This window comes from Thalassophryne amazonica, chromosome 3 (assembly GCF_902500255.1).
Source record: "Thalassophryne amazonica chromosome 3, fThaAma1.1, whole genome shotgun sequence".
NCBI lineage: Eukaryota > Metazoa > Chordata > Actinopteri > Batrachoidiformes > Batrachoididae > Thalassophryne > Thalassophryne amazonica.
Genome location: NC_047105.1, coordinates 26,874,613 through 26,899,399, shown reverse-complemented (window position 1 = coordinate 26,899,399; position 24,787 = coordinate 26,874,613). Strand labels below are relative to the sequence as shown.

The following is a 24,787-nucleotide window of genomic DNA, read 5'->3' as shown; positions in this document are numbered from 1 at the left end:
GTCACTGGTGAACTTCAAACGGGCCTGGACATGTGCTGGCTTGAGCAGGGGGACTTTGCTGCCCTGCAGGATTTTAAACCATGACAGCATCATGTGTTACAAATGTAATCTTTGTGACTGTGGTCCCAGTTCTCTTCAGGTCATTGATCAGGTCCTCCTGTGTAGTTCTGAGCTTTCTCAGAATCATCCTTACCCCACAAAGTGGAATCCCAGACCGAGGGAGACTGACAGTCATCTTTCTGTTTTTCTTCCACTTTCTAATAAATAATCATAACAGTTGTTGTCTTCTACCAAGCTGCTTGCCTGGTTGGTAGGTGTTCAAATACTTATTTGCAGCAGTAACATACAAATAAATTATTAAAAAATCATACATTGTGATTTCCAGATTTTTTTTTTTTAGCTTATGTCTCTCACAGTAGACATGCACATAAGATGAAAATGTCAGACCCCTCCATGATTTCTAAGTGGGAGAACTTGCAAAATCACAGGGTGTTCAAATACTTATTTTCCTCACTGTATGTACTTATAACCATCAATCAATCAATCAACTTTTTTCTTATATAGCGCCAAATCACAACAAACAGTTGCCCCAAGGCGCTCCATATTGTAAGGCAAGGCCATACAATAATTATGAAAAACCCCAACGGTCAAAACGACCCCCTATGAGCAAGCACTTGGCCACAGTGGGAAGGAAAAACTCCCTTTTAACAGGAAGAAACCTCCAGCAGAACCAGGCTCAGGGAGGGGCAGTCTTCTGCTGAGACTGGTTGGGGCTGAGGGAAAGAACCAGGAAAAAGACATGCCGAGAAGGGGGGCAGAGATCGATCACTAATGATTAAATGCAGAGTGATGCATACGGAGCAAAAAGAGAAAGAAACAGTGCATCATGGGAACCCCCCCACAGTCTACGTCTAAAGCAACATAACCAAGGGATGGTCCAGGGTCACCCAATCCAGCCCTAGCTATAAGCCTTAGCGAAAAGGAAAGTTTTAAGCCTAATCTTAAAAGTAGAGAGGGTATCTGTCTCCCTGATCTGAATTGGGAGCTGGTTCCACAGGAGAGGAGCCTGAAAGCTGAAGGCTCTGCCTCCCATTCTACTCTTACAAACCCTAGGAACCACAAGTAAGCCCGCAGTCTGAGAGCGAAGCGCTCTAATGGGGTAATATGGTACTACGAGGTCCCTAAGATAAGATGGGACCTGATTATTCAAAACCTTATAAGTAAGAAGAAGAATTTTAAATTCTATTCCAGAATTAACAGGAAGCCAATGAAGAGAGGCCAACACGGGTGAGATATGCTCTCTCCTGCTAGTCCCCGTCAGTACTCTAGCTGCAGCATTCTGAACCAAATGAAGGCTTTTTAGGGAACTTTTAGGACAACCTGATAATAATGAATTACAATAGTCCAGCCTAGAGGAAATAAATGCATGAATTAGTTTTTCAGCATCACTCTGAGACAAGACCTTTCTGATTTTAGAGATATTGCGTAAATGCAAAAAGGCAGTCCTACATATTTGTTTAATATGCGCTTTGAATGACATATCCTGATCAAAAATGACTCCAAGATTTCTCACAGTATTACTAGAGATCAGGGAAATGCCATCCAGAGTAACGATCTGGTTAGACACCATGCTTCTAAGATTTGTGGGGCCAAGTACAATAACTTCAGTTTTATCTGAGTTTAAAAGCAGGAAATTAGAGGTCATCCATGTCTTTATGTCTGTAAGACAATCCTGCAGTTTAGCTAATTGGTGTGTATCCTCTGGCTTCATGGATAGATAAAGCTGGGTATCATCTGCGTAACAATGAAAATTTAAGCAATACCGTCTAATAATACTGCCTAAGGGAAGCATGTATAAAGTGAATAAAATTGGTCCTAGCACAGAACCTTGTGGAACTCCATAATTAACTTTAGTCTGTGAAGAAGATTCCCCATTTACATGAACAAACTGTAATCTATTAGACAAATATGATTCAAACCACCGCAGCGCAGTGCCCTTAATACCTATGACATGCTCTAATCTCTGTAATAAAATTTTATGGTCAACAGTATCAAAAGCAGCACTGAGGTCCAACAGAACAAGCACAGAGATAAGTCCACTGTCCGAAGCCATAAGAAGATCATTTGTAACCTTCACTAATGCTGTTTCTGTACTATGATGAATTCTAAAACCTGACTGAAACTCTTCAAATAGACCATTCCTCTGCAGGTGATCAGTTAGCTGTTTTACAACTACCCTCTCAAGAATCTTTGAGAGAAAAGGAAGGTTGGAGATTGGCCTATAATTAGCTAAGATAGCTGGGTCAAGTGATGGCTTTTTAAGTAATGGTTTAATTACTGCCACCTTAAAGGCCTGTGGTACATAACCAACTAACAAAGATAGATTGATCATATTTAAGATTGAAGCATTAAATAATGGTAGGACTTCCTTGAGCAGCCTGGCAGGAATGGGGTCTAATAAACATGTTGATGGTTTGGATGAAGTAACTAATGAAAATAACTCAGACAGAACAATCGGAGAGAAAGAGTCTAACCAAATACCGGCATCACTGAAAGCAGCCAAAGATAACGATACATCTTTGGGATGGTTATGAGTAATTTTTTCTCTAATAGTCAAAATTTTGTTAGCAAAGAAAGTCATGAAGTCATTACTAGTTAAAGTTAATGGAATACTCAGCTCAATAGAGCTCTGACTCTTTGTCAGCCTGGCTACAGTGCTGAAAAGAAACCTGGGGTTGTTCTTATTTTCTTCAATTAGTGATGAGTAGAAAGATGTCCTAGCTTTACGGAGGGCTTTTTTATAGAGCAACAGACTCTTTTTCCAGGCTAAGTGAAGATCTTCTAAATTAGTGAGACGCCATTTCCTCTCCATCTTACGGGTTATCTGCTTTAAGCTACGAGTTTGTGAGTTATACCATGGAGTCAGGCACTTCTGATTTAAAGCTCTCTTTTTCAGAGGAGCTACAGCATCCAAAGTTGTCTTCAATGAGGATGTAAAACTATTGACGAGATATTCTAACTCCCTTACAGAGTTTAGGTAGCTACTCTGCTCTGTGTTGGTATATGACATTAGAGAACATAAAGAAGGAATCATATCCTTAAACCTAGTTACAGCGCTTTCTGAAAGACTTCTAGTGTAATGAAACTTATTCCCCACTGCAGGGTAGTCCAACAGGGTAAATGTAAATGTTATTAAAAAATGATCAGACAGAAGGGAGTTTTCAGGGAATACTGTTAAGTCTTCTATTTCCATACCATAAGTCAGAACAAGATCTAAAATATGATTAAAGTGGTGGGTGGACTCATTTACTTTTTGAGCAAAGCCGATAGAGTCTAATAATAGATTAAATGCAGTGTTGAGGCTGTCATTCTCAGCATCTGTGTGGATGTTAAAATCGCCCACTATAATTATCTTATCTGAGCTAAGCACTAAGTCAGACAAAAGGTCTGAAAATTCACAGAGAAACTCACAGTAACGACCAGGTGGACGATAGATAATAACAAATAAAACTGGTTTTTGGGACTTCCAATTTGGATGGACAAGACTAAGAGACAAGCTTTCAAATGAATTAAAGCTCTGTCTAGGTTTTTGATTAATTAATAGGCTGGAATGGAAGATTGCTGCTAATCCTCCACCCCGGCCCGTGCTACGAGCATTCTGACAGTTAGTGTGACTCGGGGGTGTTGACTCATTTAAACTAACATATTCATCCTGCTGTAACCAGGTTTCTGTTAGGCAGAATAAATCAATACGTTGATCAATTATTATATAATTTACCAACAGGGACTTAGAAGAGAGAGACCTAATGTTTAATAGACCACATTTAACTGTTTTAGTCTGTGGTGCAATTGAAGGTGCTATATTATCTTTTCTTTTTGAATTTTTATGCTTAAATAGATTTTTGCTGGTTATTGGTGGTCTGGGAGCAGGCACCGTCTCTACGGGGATGAGGTAATGAGGGGATGGCAGGGGGAGAGAAGCTGCAGAGAGGTGTATAAGACCACAGCTCTGCCTCCTGGTCCCAACGCTAGACAGTCACAGTTTGGAGGATCCAAAAAAATTGGCCAGATTTCTAGAAATGAGAGCTGCTCCCTCTAAAGTGGGATGGATGCCGTCTCTCCTAACAAGACCAGGTTTTCCCCAGAAGCTTTGCCAATTATCAATGAAGCCCACCTCATTTTTTGGACACCACTCAGACAGACAGCAATTCAAGGAGAACATGCGGCTAAACATGTCACTCCCGGTCTGATTGGGGAGGGGCCCAGAGAAAACAGAGTCCGACATTGTTTTTGCAAAGTTACACACCGATTTAATGTTAATTTTAGTGACCTCCGATTGGCGTAACCGAGTGTCATTACTGCCGACGTAAATTACAATCTTACCAAATTTACGCTTAGCCTTAGCCAGCAATTTCAAATGTCCTTCGATGTCGCCTGCTCTGGCCCCCGGAAGACAATTGACAATGGTTGCTGGTGTCGCTAACTTCACATTTCTCAAAACAGAGTCGCCAATAACCAGAGTTTGATCCTCGGCGGGTGTATCGTCGAGTGGGGAAAAACGGTTAGAGATGTGAACGGGTTGACGGTGTACACGGGGCTTCTGTTTAGGGCTACGCTTCCTCCTCACAGTCACCCAGTCAGCCTGCTTTCCCGACTGCACGGGATCTGCCAGGGGGGAACTAACGGCGGCTAAGCTACCTTGGTCCGCACCGACTACAGGGGCCTGGCTAGCTGTAGAATTTTCCACGGTGCGGAGCCGAGCCTCCAATTCGCCCAGCCTGGCCTCCAAAGCTACAAATAAGCTGCACTTATTACAAGTACCGTTACTGCTAAAGGAGGCCGAGGAATAACTAAACATTTCACACCCAGAGCAGAAAAGTACGGGAGAGACAGGAGAAGCTGCCATGCTAAATCGGCTAAGAGCTAGTAGCTGCACTAAGATAGCGGATTCCCAAAAACACACAAAGTGAATAATGTGCAAATAATCCAGAGGTGATTCAGCAGGAGTGCCCCAATCAAGGCACCAAACAGGCCATGAAGCAGCACAGGCAACTCACGACAACAGCGAACGCACGACAACGGTGCTAAAATAAAATAAAAATAAAAAAAAATAAAAAAATAAAAACGAAAGCGTTAGCAAGCTAGTTAGCTTGCCAACGCTAATGAAAGTTAGCTGATAAAAGTGCTCCGTCGCGATGTTTCGACCGTTAGAGGTCTTCCTTAGGCGTTGGAGCAGAGTAAAAAAGTAAAAAAAAAGTAAAAAGGTAAAAAAGTAAAAAAGTCTTGAAAAAGACTGTTAGTTCAAGTCCAAAGTAGCAGGTAGCAGTCTCTGTGTAAACAGTCCCAACAGAGAGCCAAAATTCTGATGCAATCTCACTCCCTAAAACTGCTCCGATAAAAGACACCCGATACTCCTTAATAGGAGTTTGATGTCAGCCTCTCAATGCATTGTGTTTGTATTGTGGATTGATCATGGCAGCCCATGAGAGGTGGAGGTAGCGGTTCAACAGAACTGCCCACTTCGCCATAGAAGCGTTTGACGCTGTGAGTTTTTGATCTGTTTTCTGCTGCGCAGCTCTGAGTTTGAACAGTTGTTGCCTCTCAACGTGCAGTGACTGCTGCACACCTGCACAGAGCTTTTAACTAAGACATTTTTACATTTTTTTTCCTTTAAAATTGTGCCGCTCTGTGTGGGTCCTTGCTAAAAAACAGCAGATGCACACACATTATGGTTCCTTCACAGATAGTACCAAGTTTGGACGAAAACGGTGAAACAACGTGAAACAGTTCGAAATTAGCGCACAAAACATCACACATGAAACATCACGCAAATAGGCAGGCGTGCATGAACCCAGTGCGAGAGCTCGTGCACACGCAGGTGTCTGTCAAACAGAAACAGTGCCAGGTGCAGCACATGGTGCCACTTATGTGGAAGAATTAAAAACCAGCTGGTATGTGTGGAACCACATCGCGCCGCTTATGTGGAATAAGTAAAAAAAAAATAAAAACCAACCAGTACCTGTGGGACCACATCATGCCGCTTATATGGGATAATAAAAAAAAAAAAAAAAAAAACACCACCCAGGACACAAACACGCCTTTCAAAAACCCCTGATTACCAGTCAGAGACTTTACCATTGAGCTACAGAGCTGTTCATTGAAAGCTGTGGGAATCCGCCTCATATCAGGAAGGACATGGAAGTATTACAAAAAATAAATAAATCAGATACCATATAAAAACACAGCATTTATCAAGCGAGCAATAGTAAGTAAGTAAGTAAGTAAATAAGGTTTATTTATATAGCACCTTAAAGACAGAAATCACAAAGTGCTTCACATAAGAACAAAGAAATTAAAAGCAGCAGAAACATAGAACCATAAAACTAGGTAAAAGCCAACCTATACAAAACGGTCTTTAGCTTCACTTTAAAAGTTTCAACAGAGTCCAGCATTTTAGGTGCCACCACCTCAAAAGCACAGTCTCCCCTGGTCTTCAGTCTTGTCCTAGGCACAACCAATAGGCCCAGGTCCGAAGACCTCAGAGACCTGCTTGTCACATATGGATGTAATAGTTCGGTGATATAAGATGGCATTTGGCCATGCAGAGCTCTAAAAGTCAGTACCAGAATTTTAAATTGGAGTCTGAAATGGATGGGGAGCCAGTGCGAGGAGGAGAGGATTGGGATTATATGTTGTTGGGAAAGTGTAGTGACACGGACCCACAACAGGGGACGCAAATGAACGGTCAATAGATGAGCCAAAATATAACAATTTAATGTTGTGAATGTGCACAACGAACATACAGACAATCACAGAATATCATAACAGTCAATACACAGAGGTGACGTGTGGGCAGGCTCGAGGATAGAAGACGTCTGTCCTGAAAAGAGCCGGAACCACACGATTTCCGCCGCCCCAGAACCTGGTGAATACTGGAGCCGCCAAGTCCCGAATTCCCAGGTGATCACCGTCCCCGACTGTCGGATCTGGTACTGCTGGCGAAGAACAAAGACAGTCAAGTGTGGGTGTGTGTACACCCAGTAACAACAACGGTGGGAATGCCACCTCCATCTCTCACTCAACACGTTGCAGTGGTCTCAGAGGAAAAGGAGCGCCGTCATGCACAGTCTCCACCAAAACGACCGGTTCTCCTGCAAACACTCACAATCACAGATTTCTAAATCTCAAAAAAAGGCTGAGAGTAGTACCTCCTATGAAGTATGATATCTCGGCAACGAGGTGGAGATGACGTCTGGTCTTTATGGAGTGAGATGATGTTGAGTAGATGGGTGACAGCTGTCAAGAGGTAATGAGCGACAGCTGTCACCCCCGGCTGTGTCCATGGCGGCAGCGCCCTCTCGTGCCTGAAGCCCGCACTTCAGGCAGGGCGCCCTCTGGTGGTGGGCCAGCAGTATCTCCTCTTCTGGCGGCCCACACAACAATATGTGACCTCTTTGATGACCTCGTCATCAGCCTTGCAGCCGCATTCTGAACCGTTTGTAAGCGGTCCAAAGAGGACTTGCAATACAAATATAATCCATCTGTTTCTCTGTAGATGACCCATGGTCACAGTCATACAGTCATAAAATGACATGACTGAGAAGCAGTGTGCTCTGATCATGTCCACATCTACTGGTTAGGTGCGTCCATCGCCTGCGTGTGTTCTGCCCAACATGTGTGTCTTGTGGATGGTGCGCCACAGCACAGACACTGCATCATGTGGAACAGAGCTAAAGTGGGTGATGTGATGGTCAGATCGCCCGCTGCATGTTATGATCTGATGGTCCATTTCAACCTGGGGGGCTGTCAGTGTCCACTCCGTGCGTGCGTTCGCTTGCTGCAGCTTGTCGCTACCCCGGCAACATATGTTTATATTTATGTCCATGTAAACACAGCAATGAGACCCACGCACCTCACAGTGGACAGTTGTCAGTCCATAACTGTCCCACGTGTCTGCGTGTGTGTTTACAAAGTCACACTCATGGGGAACTTAGACAAATTTCACAGCAGTACGACAGTGATTGCCTGCAGTCTGTTGTCATACCAAGAGTGTGACTGGCCACACATTTTCTCAGTGCCATGCGAGTGGTGTTACATGTTCATGTGTGTCACCTGGAATTTGGCTGGCACCTGGGTGCGATGGGATCACACAGCACACACTTTGTCTTTCAGGCGCTTGTGTGTGCAAATAGTTGTATTGTTGTCCACAATTTGTATACTCAATTCATGCACAATTAATCCTCTCCCCAGTGGGACCGGGCCTTAAGTACTCATACTTGTACTCGGTCTGGGAAAAAGTGGTATCGGTGCATCCCGACTTTAGGGCTTCCGACACCTTTGGAAGTGCCTGCACCGCAGGGACCGCCCTTGAAAGGTGATTTTTCAGAACCTTATTTAGGGCCAGGAAAGTCCCTACATCTGGGTATGTACTGTTGAGCAGCCTCGAAAAAGTGCTGAACAGGGCTCAATACTGACTGGTTGAACTTGCACATGAGTAGGCGACAACACAAGCGGCATTTGTGAAGGTGAAACTAAGCAGAATAACCGCAATGGAAAGAAAAGGTCACAGATGGACTAACGAGCAGGTCCAGGTGGCAGACGCAGTCTAGAGAAGATTCAAATCCTTGAGGAGGAATGCTAAAGTCAATGTCAGCAATCCTGGTACTGCAAAACATTACCAAGAGAAAAGTTTTAGCAGGACTGTAAGCATTTGAACACACTGCAAAAAAATGCCAAAACAAAAAGATAATTGATGCAAGATGACAAGCAGACGTGGAAAAGCAGTAGTGGAAAGGTAGTTGCATTCAAGAGGTCTGCAGTAACACTTTTAAACAGTTAATGAAACAGATCATTTACAGTTTTTATTGATTGCTTTAACCTGTTTGAAGAAACTGGTAACCTCTCAGTCCTCATCATCACTCTCTCAGCAGAGCAAAAAACACCTCTTGCAAATGAGTTAACCCACTGTCACTGGTTTGACACAATTCCCCCACCCTTTTTGCAAATCAGTTAATGCAGATGTCATTCAAGCAGTTCAAACTCCATTGCTTTAGCTGTGGTAACCAAACAGAAACCATATATTCCCATCTCTTAGAAACCTCTTGACCGGCATGAAATCACTGGAGCACCTGTTTGACACTGCTTCACACAACTTTTCAATTTGCAATCAGTCTGCAGGTTCAAAAGGTGCCACGTTGTGTGTTGTAACTTGCAAGCATGGATGGTCTAAGGCACATGAGAGTGAGAGGTAGAGGGCTCGGGGGAAGACGAGTCCGACGAAGAGGAGTCCGTGTGCGAGGTGGGGGTGTAGCTGGAAGGGTTCAAGTCACAGATGAAATTCGGGCAACTGTGATTGATCATGTGGTAAATCATGGTCTTTCACATAGAGAGGCTGGACAAAGAGTCCAACCTGTTCTCAGTAGAAACACGGTTGCATCCATTGTCAGAGTTTTTCGACTGGAGAACAGGTAATGTTGCTCATACAGTATATACAGATATATCTGTAGTGATATACAGTATGTCATGTAATTTTATTCCACATGTCATGTATTCTTTATAGAATCGAAAGGCTACCGGTCGGTGGTGGTAGACGCAGACTTTTGAATGCTGAGCAGGAGGCAGCCATTGTGAACATGGTTCTGGCAAATAATGCTATTAGGCTGCGTGAAATCAGGGCAGCAGTGATTGCAGATCAGGGGGTATTTCGAAATGTAAATACTGTGAGTGAGACAACAATTGCCCGTGTCCTCAGTAGGAACAACATGGCTATGAAACAGCTCTACAGAGTTCCCTTCCAGAGGAACTCTGATGCTGTGAAGGAGGCCAGATGCCAATATGTGGAGGTAAGGACACATTACAGTACTATACTGTTGTGCCTTGGCATATCATGCAGTTACTGTCAACTGGAGTTACCTTTACTGTATGTAATTGTAATTTTGCTTTTTCTTTTCTTCAGCGTATCATGGAGCTTGAAGCTGAGGGGGCACATCATATTTTCATCTATGTCGATGAAAATATGATGTCAACATCTATGTCAACCTCTGTAAAGTGAGGCGCCGTGGGAGGAACCTCATTGGGCATAGGGCCACTATTACAGTTCCAGGGCAGAGGGGCGCCAACATTACTATGTGTGCTGCTATTTCTAATGATGCTGTCCTCAGCCATATTCCAGCTGTTGGCCCCTACAATAGTGAGCGCCTCATTGCATTCTTGGACACCCTGCATGACAGGCTCATCCCGCCTCAGGAAAGAGGGCTGTTGAGGCCTGGCATGCCACTGTTTGTAATCATCTGGGACAATGTGGCATTCCACCACTCTCGTGTGGTGAATGAGTGGTTTGTGGGGCACCCGAGGATGATGATGCAATTCCTTCCTCCATACTCTCCATTTTTAAATCCTATAGAAGAATTCTTCAGTGCATGGAGATGGAAGGTATACGACCACCGCCCCTATGAGCAGATGCCCTTGCTCGATGCAATGACCGCTGCTGCCCAAGACACAGATGCAGAGGCATGCCAAGGATGGATAAGGCATGCTAGAAGATTCTTCCCTAGGTGCATCGCAAGGGAAAATATTGAGTGTGATGTAGATGAGGCCATGTGGCCTATTCATCAAGAGAGAATAGACTAGTACAGATTTTTTTCTTTATTGTACAGAATTATTATTTTTATTTTCCTAATGTCTTACATAGTGACGGATTTTATTTTTTCTTTCATATTCTATATGTGGTTTCTGTTGGGATATTTCATTTGTTAGCCACGGTCTAAATAAGAAAAACAAGAATGAATACTGCAATCAATAAAATTTTCATCACAGCATATCTGGATCACTTTTTTTGCAAGAAGGTAAATTTGACTACAAATGGCACTGACATGTAAGCTGCTCAGTCATTACTGTAGCTCAGTCATTAGGTACAATGACCAGTAATGCAGCACTGATTCACATTGAGTGCTGCATTTTGTATTTTGATGCCCCTTGTCTAATGACTGATTGGAAGCGCTTATGCACTTGTGTGCAAGTTGTGTTGTTTGAGGGCAAAATTTGCTTTTGGTCCCTAGTTTAAATGTTTGAGCAGAGTTAGAGCCTTTTGCAAGCAAAATGTGTCATTTTGACCATTGGTGCCACTGTTTAGGCCTCTGCGTTAACTGTTTTGAGAAATGTGGATTTTGAGTCGACTACTGTGTCAAAGCAATCAATAAAAACTGTAAGAGTTTGCATTACCTAGCAATCACATGGGAAGTCACATTGTTTGAAAAAGCATAATTTACTCTGCTTTTGTTTTCTGATTAGTACGCTCGCATCGGATGCTAACAATAGGTAGGAAGCAAATTTTTTTATGTTGCTTGCCTCTAACGTTTAAACTTTGTTGTCTATCGCGTGCACTAACTATGAGCCTGATGGTTCTTCAGTAGAGACACAACGACCAAGATGATCAATTATTGGATGGATCTTTGTCAACAGCTGATTCAGCTAGTTTCATTCTCAGCAATTACGGCATGAATGATGCTAAAAAAATACACTGCTGATTCTATATTCACATGTACGCAACAGAGGCTAAACTAGATATTCATTTTCAATGAGCAAATGATGGAAAATTCCACCACCGCTGGTTGTGAAAGAGGCAGCCACACACCACAGCAATACACACAATCTGCGGCTGTATGAGATGAGATGATCATCAGAAGGCACTTGTTGGCAGTATGCAACAGATGGTAAACCAGATGTTCCAGTTTTTCATAAAAGGACGATGGAAAATTTCACCATCACTGGCTGTGAGAGCAGCAGCCAGTGTGCAACGGTACAAAACCCACAATTTTGTACTTTTTCAATTGCTGCAGCAATATGGAAAAACCAGATTATGAATTACAACAATATATTATTGCGACATCCAGAATGTAAGAATTCCAGTTGGAAAATACTCTTTGACGCAGGCAGTTAGCTTCATTCTTTTCCCACATACAGTGAGAGAGAAGCGTTACGTCGAGCCAACTGTCAGTAAAACCTCAGTTATTTTCTACCACCTTCATTTGAGAAAAAGGATCCCAGAAGAGTCAAAGATTAGACTATATTCTTCTTCTTTCTTGGTATCTGTTTACATTACAGTGGATAAAACATAATGCAGATGAATATTCATAGTGTGTATGAAGTCTTTTGTTTCTTGTCTTTGTCCCTTTTAAGAGTTCTGTCACAAAATTGGATGGATCGGGTTTCTGCCTGGGTAGTTGCCAGTCAGAACATGGCATAGTTCCGTGATATGGTGGATGTGGCAACAGTAGCACACTTTCCCAAACTTGAAATCGTTACGCTATTTATGAGTAATTGTGTTAACCAACCAGCAGGCAGATACTGGTGAAAGCAGCATCAATAACAGAAGCATCTGTTTTTGTTATTTGGTGCCAGTCTCCTGTGAAAAACTCACTTAAAGAAAAAAAAAAACACAAAAGTGGATTTCTGTCCATGCTTGACGGTAATGAAGACAGGTCATTTATTTGACTCCTGAATTGGTTGCTTGTACCTGCAGGACTCACACTTTGTACCGCTGTATCAATGGTGCACGTCGAGTCAGTGTGCTGGAAACAAGCTGCCTGCAAAGCAAAAAGGTTTCTTCTCACCACGCAGCAACATGGCAGAAAGCTTTCTTTGGTTCAAGATGTTCAGCTCCCAGGTGTCTGACAAAGATGGCAGAGAGGCGTCAATGAGTCCACGCACACAGCGAAGAGAAGCAAGCAAAAAGGTTTAACTTGCTGGGTCAAAGGGACACGTGTTCTTGTAAAAGTTCATCCATCGGGCACGCCACAGCAAAACTTTCTTTTTCTGCTATCAGTAGAAAATCGCTGCCCATGTTGTTCGATGGGTCACGGAGTGACAACCAAAGCAAACAGCCGTGATAGAAGCAGTCTTTGGAAAAGATGGAGAGATGACCCTGAGGATGATGGAGTTGTTGTGGTGTAGGTGGAAGTGCTGAGTGAACTGAGAAATACATGTTTTACACGTGGTCAGGTTGCCTGCTTTATGTAGGTTCTACAGCTGAGCTACCCCCCAGAGCCAAAAAAAAACCCTTTATAGCACTGCAGAAGATCCTTATAGAACTAGACAGAAACACATTGTCTGCAAAGTACAAGTTCAAAATACATCACTTTCCCACCTACAATCACTGCCACCGCAACACCAACATTACAACGGTGGGCGAAAAACAAGCAGAAGGTGAGGTGTGGATGTCAGGTTTGTGTTTCTGTGTTTCTGTGAGTTCACAAGCACAACAAAGTTCAGATGCAAGGTTTCGCCAGTGCAAAGCCAAATGTTCAGGAGCTAACATGAAATCTTTAGGGAAATATGAATCTTTAAAGGGCAACGTAAAATGTGTCAGGAGATCGCCAAAGGTGAAATTTTAAAAAGTAATGTTGAATGTTTGAGGACAATGTGAAATGTTTTCGGGTAACATGAAAACTTTAAGGCATCAGCAAATGCTTAAAGGGAAACATGAAATGTAAATGTGAAGTATTTCAGAGCAAAGGGGAAATGTGAAATATGTAAGGGCAATGCATAAGAGCAATGCAAAATGTGTGATGACAATGCAAAATATGTGAGGGCAATGCAAAATGTATAAGGGCAATGCAAAATGTGTAAGGGCAATGCAAAATGTTTGAATGCAATGCAAAATGTGTGAAGGCAATGCAAAATGTGTGAGGACAATGCAAAATGTGTGAGTGCAATGCAAAATGTGTAAGGGCAATGCAAAATGTGTGATGACAATGCAAAATGTGTGAGGGCAATGCAAAATGTGTGAGGGCAATGCAAAATGTGTGAGGGCAATGCAAAATGTGTTAAGGGAACGCAAAATGTGTGAAGGTAACGCAAAATGTGTGAAGGCAATGCAAAATGTGTGAGGGCAACGCAAAATGTGTGAAGGCAATGCAAAATGTGTAAGCACAATGCAAAATGTGTAAGGGCAATGCAAAATGTGTGAGGGCAATGCAAAATGTGTGAGGGTAATGCAAAATGTTTGAAGGCAATGCAAAATGTGTAAGCACAATGCAAAATGTGTGAAGGCAATGCAAAATGTGTGAATGCAATGCAAAATGTGTGAAGGCAATGCAAAATGTGTAAGCGCAATGCAAAATGTGTGAAGGCAATGCAAAATGTGTGAAGGCAAGGCAAAATGTGTGATGACAATGCAAAATGTATAAGGGCAATGCAAAATGTATAAGGGCAATGCAAAATGTTTGAATGCAGTGCAAAATGTGTGAAGGCAATGCAAAATGTGTGAGTGCAATGCAAAATGTTTGAGTGCAATGCAAAATGTGTGAGGGCAATGCAAAATGTGTGAAGGCAATGTAAAATGTATAAGCACAATGCAAAATGTGTGAGGGCAACGCCAAATGTGTGAAGGCAATGCAAAATGTGTAAGCACAATGCAAAATGTGTAAGGGCAATGCAAAATGTGTGAAGGCAATACAAAATGTATAAGCACAATGCAAAATGTGTGAGGGCAATGCAAAATGTGTGAAGGCAATGCAAAATGTGTGAAGGCAATGCAAAATGTGTAAGCACAATGCAAAATGTGTGAGGGCAATACAAAATGTGTGAAGGCAATGCAAAATGTGTAAGCACAATGCAAAATGTGTAAGCGCAATGCAAAATGTGTGAAGGCAATGCAAAATGTGTAAGCACAATACAAAATGTGTGAGGGCAATGCAAAATGTGTGAAGGCAATGCAAAATGTGTAAGCATAATGCAAAATGTGTAAGCATAATGCAAAATGTGTGAAGGCAATGCAAAATGTGTAAGCACAATACAAAATGTGTGAAGGCAATGCAAAATGTGTGATAGCAATGCAAAATGTGTGATAGCAATGCAAAATGTGTGAGGGCAACGCTAAATGTGTGAAGGCAATGCAAAATGTGTGAAGGCAATGCAAAATGTGTGAAGGCAAGGCAAAATAATGTAAGCACAATGCAAAATGTGTGAAGGCAATGCAAAATTTGTGAGGGCAATGCAAAATGTGTAAGCAAAATCCAAAATGTGTGAGGGCAATGCAAAATGTGTAAGTGGACAGTGGACACAGAGAAAATCTACATCCACGGTCAACCTACAGACTCCTGTGTGTGGATTTGTTTAACGTGGGAATGTCATGGCACGCTGGCAAACATATGGTCCTTGACACATGCTTAGCCTGGTCCAATGGCTGGAATCAGGGTCTGAGGACCAGCCATCACCTCCTCTGCTTGGTCCACCCTTGAGGACTTCTTGTTTCACCACAGCCCTGTTAGTCATCTCATCTTCAGGGTTCCTGTTGGGGTCCCCATCGTATGTCACCCCAAAAAGAAATCCCCTGCTTTATTTGTTACCCAGGTGTCACTTCGTGAACAGGGGAACTACAGCGGGAAAAGCTGAATTTGAGTTTGAACTTTCCTAGAGTGACCACTTCGAGGACATACACATCACACGTCCACAAATCATTCCTGAAACACCGGCACGCTACAAGTGAATCGCGAACATAGTAAGTCTTTAAACTTCTTGGTGAGGCGGAACAACGGAGCGGCGGGTCGGCCCAGTCAGCACGCAGCTGGCAGGTGAATTAAAAATCCATCTTTATGGAGAAACACATTATCCAAGAGTAACATCAGCATCACTCACAGAAAGATCCAGTGTAAGCGATCGAGAGGAAGAGAGGTGCCGCGTATTACTGCCGATAAATGAAGTCTTTATAGAGTGCTGCATATTAACCAGCATTCACATTAGCATCTGTCTCTCGAAAAAAAAAGGAGATAGGGAGGAAACTGTTAGGAGAGGAGAATTCACAGTAAAGATGCTTAAAAAAAATAAGATTTACATAAAACACCCACATTTACAGGCAAACATATTAGCCAACATTTACATTATCACCGACGACGTGAAAAAGAAAATTTATGAGGAGGTGAGGAGAGGAAAAAGGAAAAAGGAGGAAGAAGAGGATGCTGTTATACTTTAAAAAGCTTGTTTTGAAGTTAAAAGGTGGGGAGGTGTCAACATACTTTTAGCCTTTATGTTCTGGGGAGAGAAAAAAAATAGAGAATAGATAAAACACCCAATGAAACATCTTTCTTCGTGACCTACATCAACCATCAGCAGAGGTCATGTGACCAGTTTAAAAAACAGGAAAAGAAAAAGGAGGGCAAAAAGGATTTACAATTTACATGTGAAATCTGTGCTGGAAAGGAGGGTTTGACCAAGAGTCGAACCTCTGATTGAAGAGGAACAATGCGGGTTTCATCCTGGTCATGAACAGCTCTTCACTATCACAAGGATCATGGAGGGTGCCTGGGAGTATGCCCATCCAGCCTACATGTGTTCTGGGGACTTGGAGAAGGTGTATGATCAGGTACCCCAGGAGGTACTGTGGGAGGTGCTGCGGGAGTATGGAGTGAGGGGATCCCTTCTCAGGGCCATCCAATCTCTGTACTCACAAAGCGAGAACTGTGTTTGGGTTACCAGCAGTAAGTCGGACTCATTTCCGGTGGGGGTTGGCCTCCAACAAGGCTGCGCCTTGTCACCAATCTTGTTGTGTTATTCATGGACAAGATGTCGGGGGAGGAGGGTTTCCAGTGGGCTCAGGGTCTCATCACTGCCTCTTGCAGATGATGTGGTCCTGTTTGCAGCTGAGTGTGAAGTGGCTGGGATGAGGATCACCACCTCTAAATCTGAGGCCATGGTTCTCAGCAGGAAACTGATGGATTGCCTACTCTGGGTAGGGAATACGGTGTTGCCCCAAGTGAAGGAGTTTAAGTACCTCAAGGTCTTGTTCATGAGTGACTAGACAATGGAGCATGAGATTGACCAGAGAATCGGCGAAGCACGGACGGTGTTGCATTCGCTCTACTGTACTGTTGTGAAAAAAAGGAAGCTGAGCCAAAAGGCGAAGCTCTCGATCTACTGGTCAATCTTCCTTCCTACTCTCACCTATGGTCATGAGGGTTGGGTCATGACCGAAAGAACTAGATCATGGGTACAAGCTCCTGAAATGGGCTTCCTCAGGAGGGTGGCTGGTGTCTCGCTTGGAGATAAGGTGAGAAGTTCAGTTATCTGTGAGGAGCTCGGAGTAGAGCCGCTGCTCCTTCACATTGAAAGGAGCCAGATGAGGTGGTTCGGCATCTGGTAAGGATGCCTTCTGGGTGCCTCCCTAAAGGTGTTCCAGGCACGTCCATCTGGGAGGAGTCCCCGGGGAAGACCCAGGACTAGGTGGGGAGATTACATCTCCACACTGGCCTGGGAAAGCCTCGGGATCCCCCCAATCAGAGGTGGTCAATGTGGCCCAGGAAAGGGACATCTGGGCTCCCATGCTGGAGCTGTTGCCCTCACGACCTGATCCCAGATAAGGGGTTGAAGATGAGTGATGAGTGACGTGAAATCTGTGGAAAGATGTTTCTTTATGATGTTGAGCTAACATTTAAAAGCCCAAGCGCACAACATCGCTAATGTTGATTATGGCATTGTTGTATGGGCAGATCCAGCCTGCACTTGACAGGGGCTGTCCCCCAAATGATTTTAATAGCTGAACAAACACCTCAAAATCTTCACAAACAAAACCTGCAAAATACTGTTTTTGATCCATTTCTCGCAGTCGCTACAGTTGTCTGACAGATACTGTTTAGGAACAACAGAAGGACTAACTGAGAAAGTTCATGCTTCCCACAGACAAAATAATTGTTTTATTTACTTTCATGATTCAATTAGCTTTTGTATTCTAGCATAAAAAAGGAAAAAAAAAATCTAGTCTAATTTTGTGAACTTTGTTTATTTAAGAAAAAAATCCAGACATGACAATGTATGGCAAAAACAGTTTATTCAATGTCTTCTGAACAAAAAATTTATTATGATAATAAAGTATCTGTTTACCTAGAAACTTTGCAAAAAATTCTGTCCTAAGTTTTAACTAATTAATAATCTAAAGGAAAAAAAAACAGTTAAAGGTCATGAAAATTCATTTAGATTTACCAATTTGATGATGCATCCACCTTAATTATTAACCCTCTGGGGTCCGAGGGCATTTTTTGGACAGTTCACTCGCCTGGAATAAATGTTTTATTATAGCTGTTAACAGCTCTCACTGCATCCCACAATCAAGTTTTAGGTCTTGTTTTTTCAGGACAACCTGTTCTTTCATAATATATATGTTTTTGTTGTGTTTTATAAGTGTAATAAAGGTTTACAATCAATAATAACAAAGGAAAAAGTAAAGCGAAAAATAATTTTCCACACACATTTATTCAAAACACACAGCAAACTATAATAAACAACTGTTTTCACACGTTATAAAGGTAATCTGAGGTCTTGTGTGAAAGACTGTACTACAGAAAAGTTCAAAGAAACACAAATGCACATTTTGAACAATATATACAAAATGGTCTAGGCGTTTATGCTCCAGTCTGAGGAGCAGCCCCTCTCCCTCACCTCATTGATATGGTGAACAGTGCTTTACGCCAGAGGGAGAGAGCCACAGAGTTATCCAGTAACATTCAAATGCAAACTAGTGGAGCAATCCTGATAGTTACACACTCTTTGTTTGAGCACGTGAGATTGTCATGCGAGGCTCTCTGTCTGCTTTCACTATCGCTGTGCGTAATGGCGCAGGGCGCATTGGAGGAGTTAGGGGGCTATTCAAATGGGCCAACTAGTTAGATATCACTCCTGAAAATGATCTTTGGTTATCACGTGAGGTAAATCTGCCCTACGATTGGATTTTGGAAAACCATGTGATGGTGAACCAATTCCGATTGGACACTCACATTGCGCATGTCATCACACAGCTTCTATGAGGAGTACAAAGATGGCCGACGGTCGATCGAAAGTCTGCAGAGTTAACTTTTCATGCAAAAAAAGTACATTTCTATCTCATATCATTAAAAAGTTATTCATAATTTAGTAAAGCTTGGTCCCAGCCGTCGGATATGATGGTGTCGGCCCCAGAGGGTAAAAAAGTACCATTATCAGTATTGGTGATACAGGGCCTGTATTTAGTGAGTATCAGATCGATACCAAATCTTGCAGTATTACACACCACTATCACACTCCACTCTCCTATCAGAGGACCTTTGGGTGCACAATGATAAAAGTTTCCTCTTTTTATTCACGGTTCTTCACAAAGATTTTTAAACGTTTGTTCACAGAGAACTGCAGTGTACTGTGATTCAGTGCCTAGTAACGCTCCAGGACGAAATGCCGGGTGTTTGGATTGAGTGCCAATTCACACTCTCGGCCAGATGGTGGCGATAATGCAGCTGTCACTCTGGCATCCACCATAAAACTTCACACAAGACTTGTAGCTAGTTAGCATGCTAATAGTTTAGTCTGAGATGATAGTACCTTCCCCGGGGCCTGGGAGGAGGCCCCGGGGAAGACCCAGGACACGCTGGAGGGACTACATCTCTCGGCTGGTTTGGGAACACCTTGGGGTTCCCCCGGAGGAGCTGGAGGAGGTGTGTGTGGATCGGGAGGTCTGGGCGGCTTTGCTTGAGCTGCTGCCCCCGCGACCCGACTCCAGATAAAGCGGAAGAAAATGGATGGATGGATGGATGATAGTACCTAATTCTGTTCCCTTATGAGGGGCACACAAAAATGAACCCCTGTAAATTATGGCAATCGGATGAGCCATTTCAGCGTGATACAGGATCAGACAGATGGATGGACATTTGGTGAAATACACTAGAAACAGATGAATTAATAAAAATAAGAGAATGATTTCAGTGAAATTAAGTATGATTTGGTCAAGAAAGATTTAATGCTTTTTTCAGCAATTCTGGTCATTTTGTTTTAATCCTTAATTGCATTTCTTTGCCTAACTTTATGACATCATATATTATACATGATAATGAAAAATCCTACAGATTTATCTTTAAATGGTTGGCTGGTCTTTATTGCTGCGGTGGCGTTCTGGACCTTCATCCTGATGGTTTCCACAAACTAACCACAATAAACACTTGTGTCAATTGAGATCATATTAATAAAGCAGGATTTTGGAAACTCCTGCAAAATAGCTGTTTGGCTGTGTTTGAAACCAAGTTTTCCAAGGAAGAGGAGGTGCCAGAGAGAGAGAAAGAGGAGGACGAGAGAAATGGGATGAAAAAGTGATGAGGAAGAGTGAACAAAATGTCAAAGGAAAGTGTTTGTGCGGAACGGGAGATCACGGTCGTCTTCACAAAAACCAGCTGGGGATGACTTGAAGAGAAAGAAGCTCCTGTGAACTAAGAGAGAGGCAGGAGAAAAAGTTCCAAAGCACAGAGGTCACAGAGGTCACAGATGCAGACGACACAGAGGGAGACGGAAAACAGCAGGTCTCCTGAGCGTCATCCGAGGGGGAAAAAATGAGAGAAATCTGAAGGAAAATCTCGAAGACATATTGTTGGAAAACCTTTAGAAGGAAGGAGGGAGGACTGATGAACAGGGAGATAGAAGAATGACAGAAAGAGGGAGGGAAGGAGGTGGCTGCATGATGAAATTAATCATTATCAAGGCCGCATTCTCACCGCACCTCAGGCAAAACACAGACTTCATTTCTGCTCGCCTCCTTGATCTACTCGCGGCTCTGTGCTCAAAAATGTCCTGTGCTAGACAACGTGCGCGACTCAAACGGTGGATCGGCCTGAATCAGATTCTGAGTGACAGCTGCCAGACAGCAGTGGCGTTTAAAGGAAAAAAAAAAACCTCACTTGTGTCACAGTAATCATACCGTCGGACTCAGCAGAGCTTCAAATGAACCTTCCAGCATCATTTTCCAACTCAACAGCAGAATTGATTTTGCAGTGCGATCCATTTTCTTTGACACTATAAAAACTTGTCAAACCTTTTTTTGTTGTTGTTGTTTAATATTTAATGAGGTTTCGTCAGGTGACATCAGCGGATCGCATCACAGCGGAGCTCGTCTGAACGATTATAACAAAGTGAAATCTGTTATAAACACAGGAATAAATACTGTAACAGCTGCAGACAAGAAGGAAAAAACACGCAACTGTTTTATCAAGCCTTGACAATGTAAACAAGTCAAATAATTACCTTTATAGACGACTCAAAATGCTTTCTGCAGCTTGTTAGCCACGTACGCGAACGGCCCAGCTGCAGCTTCCTCTGTGATTCAGGAGGTGATTAGAGCCGTTTTCAACAGCCAATTTGCAGAATAAAATGATTAATCTGCCACAAAATTATTTTATATAGGCAGCATCCAGCACAGAGCGCGTGGCAGCCGGTAGAACAAAGAACGGCATCCAGCTGTGAACACAGCGCATCTGATTTGCATCCGCCGCAAATCAGATGCAAAGCAGACGTAGTAAAAATGCTTTATTCATGGCCAATCTGTATGCAGTCACTACAACTTATTTTAGTTCGTGATGTGGACATGATGGGCACTCAAAATATCCGTTTTACACACTGTCCCAGTCCACTGCCAAGCCGCAAATCCCTGTCAGTTGCGGATATCAGCAGATGACGGCGAATATACAGCACATCAACTGAGTGTGTATTGTGTATGTATTGAGTATGTATGGAGTATGTAAGGTGGATGTCATCCACAGCCAAAATTTTGTTCAATTCAAAAATCCTGGTAACGGAAAAACATGCCTCTGCGGATAATTGCAGACGTGTGCGGGTGTCGGCTGACTCGTACAAGCATGTTTCACGCATATTGCAGATGTTAAGCGAATATGAGCCAATTTTGTGCACAATCCATATGCAAATCCTCCTAAACACCAGTGGGACAGGGCCCTATGACAAACATTAAAACAATGCCTCTCATGATGTACTTTACATGATGTTCTGTCAAGACACTGAGGTTCTGTTGAGGCCTGAGCAGGTTGTAGATGTTAACGTGAACAGAGGAGGTGTGGAGACAGAGCACCGAAGGCTCTCACAAGCACCCATCACCAACCGCACGGCCACGACCCAGCGGGCCTTGAACATCTGTCACACCTGCCTGCTCCAATCCCATCACACACACGGCCGCCTGTGAGCGCTTGTGACAGCTCCACACAGCACCACCAGCCCACAAACACATGTTCCATTCTGCTGCGCGTCACGCTGACCACCGCCTCTGTTCCACGCCGCTGCCCATCAGGCAGCTCCTCCATCTCACACTTCCACTTGGCTTTTCCTTCTCTGTCTTTCTGTCCTCATCCTGACCCACTCAATGGCAAAGCACCTCTCTAACTTAAGGTAGAGGAAGGGAAAGGAAAGAGAGACGGACAGAGAGATAGACAGACAGACAGACAGACAGACAGAGAGAGAGAGAGAGAGAGAGAGAGAGAGTATGTGTGTGTGTGTGTGTGTGTATGTGTGAGGTTTAAAAACTCAGAAGCTGGATAGCAGAAACTGCAGATACACAGAAACATGCACCGAACAAACAGCACTAAAAACATCCACAAAACAACAAAAGTAATCACGCACAGCGATGAAGACGAAAAGATAAAAAGACACATCAAATCGCCACTCCAATTAAAATAAACCACCTGCCAAGTCCATTCTCATGTCTTTTGACAGAAGATGTTTCTATCAAAAACAGCCAGAGTCACGAGATGCACAAAGCCACCATTCAATTTCTTTTTTTTTTCGTACAAGCAAAACAAATACGTTGTCAAAATCTGAAAAAAATTCAGCAGGGAGGCAACACGAGTCAGTTGGACTCTTTCTCTCAGTCTTCCGCCCCCAATTCCTGCTCTTTGTCTCAGTTGAAAATCACAGATAAAAGCTCTTTTGTTTCAACCCCCCAAAAAAAAAAACAGTCAGGGAAGACAGAAAAAAAGATGAAGATGACGTGGAAACACAAGACAGGAAGCTGGAGAGATGGACTCAAGTGAAAGCAGGTGTGGGACAGAAAAAGACACCGTAAACAGAGACTGCTGAGACAAGAAACATGGAAATAAAGAATAACCATTAGTGTCTCCCGTGTATTATAATATCAGGGGTACTGATCAACCAGTGGACCGTGGAAAAACCCAAAATCTTACACGGTTTAAAGAGAAACTCCTTCATAACCATTTCATTCTGAAACATGCTGTGATCATGTTGAGTTCTTGGTTCTACTTCTGGGGCTAATGTGAGGGACTACAGCAGTAAAACCCAAAACCAACACACTGTCCATTTCCCATCAGCTTTACTTTGTGCAGACACAGCAAACGCAGCCACACACACGTCGAGATACTTACATCCGTCGTTACTCACCGGCACACTTTGTCCTGGTGACCAGCGGCGGCCCCGGTGGCCCTGTTCCCCCTTCACCCGGTCTGGACAGCAGCACCTTGATCTCGTACTCCACATCTGGGTCCAGATGCCACAGTTTGTAGGTGGGGGAGTCGACCACGTGAGTTTCTGCCCAGTTCCCCATCGTTGTTCGGTATTCGACTTCCTTCAGGATGATTGGCCCATCGCCGATGATGCTGTTGGCGTTGGGTTTGATCCAGAGGTAGGTGGCGCCCACCGCGAGGAGCTCAGGAGGAGCAATAGGTGTTGGAGGAGCTATGAAAAGAGGACAGTAATACTTTAGAGTCCATTTTTTATTACTACTATTATTTGTGCAATTTGGGTCAATCATGCAATTTGGTTAATGTTGCAAATGACAAAATGTTGCTAAACTGTCAACATTTTCCAAAAAATACACCAGTTTATTGACACCAAAAATACCCGCTAAAAACACTAAAAACTTTAGTCGGCTAAATCGATACTTTAGCCAACTAAGCGCTTTGTACAAAGACTAACGTCAAAAGATTCATTGAGTAAGTGAGTTTAGTTGCCTAAACAAGATTGGACCACTTTATGAACCTGGGACGTGGCATTTGTAGTTGCACCATCAACTGTCTGTGTGTTCGTCTGTGTGATCGATAACCACCACGGCAGAGAACAAAGCTCCGTTTAAAAGAAAGAAAATGTACTGGAATAAAAACATGGTCTTTGGGGTGCAGAAACATTTTCAACATGTAGATGTTGTTCATCTTCTGCAAAAGAACCAGCCGCCAGTACAGACTAAAGGTGAAGTTTCAAAGAATGAATTTTTACTTTGGGGTTAATCCATCATGTTGCTGACAGCTACTTTACCAGCAGACTTTCACATAATGCTACTTTATAATAATAACTCTGTCAAGCCTAAAAGCAAAGGATGCGTTATGACTCCTTTCTGTTATTTTGTTTTTTTTTCTCTCTCTCCAACAGCAAACACATTTGGAAGATGGCAGGTTGTTTTTAAAATGAAAGGTCTTAGAAAGCTGATGCATAACCTGTAAATACACATATCTGCAATGGTGTTTTTCACTATTCACGACTTCATCATGTGACTTCTGCGCGACTTCAGTATGGTCCAATCCCCATACGCTCCCTTCATCCAACCACTCTGGCAAAATGAAGGGAAAGGGCAAAGTGGAAGCACAAAAGAAGAGTAATGTGATTGGGTCTATGGAGGGATTCAAATAAATCACTCACAAATCTTTTACTGGTGAGGATATAGAAATTCAAAAAAGAAAAGGAGTTTTTGGAACCACATTTGACAAAATTACTCCAAAATCTAATCACCTCTAGACATCAATCCAAATAATATTCCCACCACATTTGATACATCTGGGCTTTGTGGATGTTGAGTTGTACAAAAATGGTAAATGGACTGCATTTATATACCACTTTTCCCATCTGCATCAGACTCTCAATGTGCTTTACAAATAATGCCTCACATTCACCCAGATGTGAGGCAAAAAACAAGACAACAATTTTCTTGACTTTGACCAAACTATTACAAAATCTAACTTGCCAAGTAATATTTCCACCATGTTTGAAGGAA

At 42.9% G+C, this 24,787-nt stretch overlaps 1 protein-coding gene across 1 annotated transcript in view; it reads right to left on the bottom strand.

Moving 5' to 3' along the window:
* Positions 1 to 24,787, bottom strand: part of ptprt (protein tyrosine phosphatase receptor type T) — a 1,196,058-nt gene that overhangs the window by 849,758 nt on the left and 321,513 nt on the right. Inside the window, exon 8 of the mRNA XM_034165958.1 lies at positions 23,185 to 23,478. Coding sequence (XP_034021849.1) covers positions 23,185 to 23,478 — 294 coding nt within the window. The remainder of the gene's footprint in view (positions 1 to 23,184; positions 23,479 to 24,787) is intronic.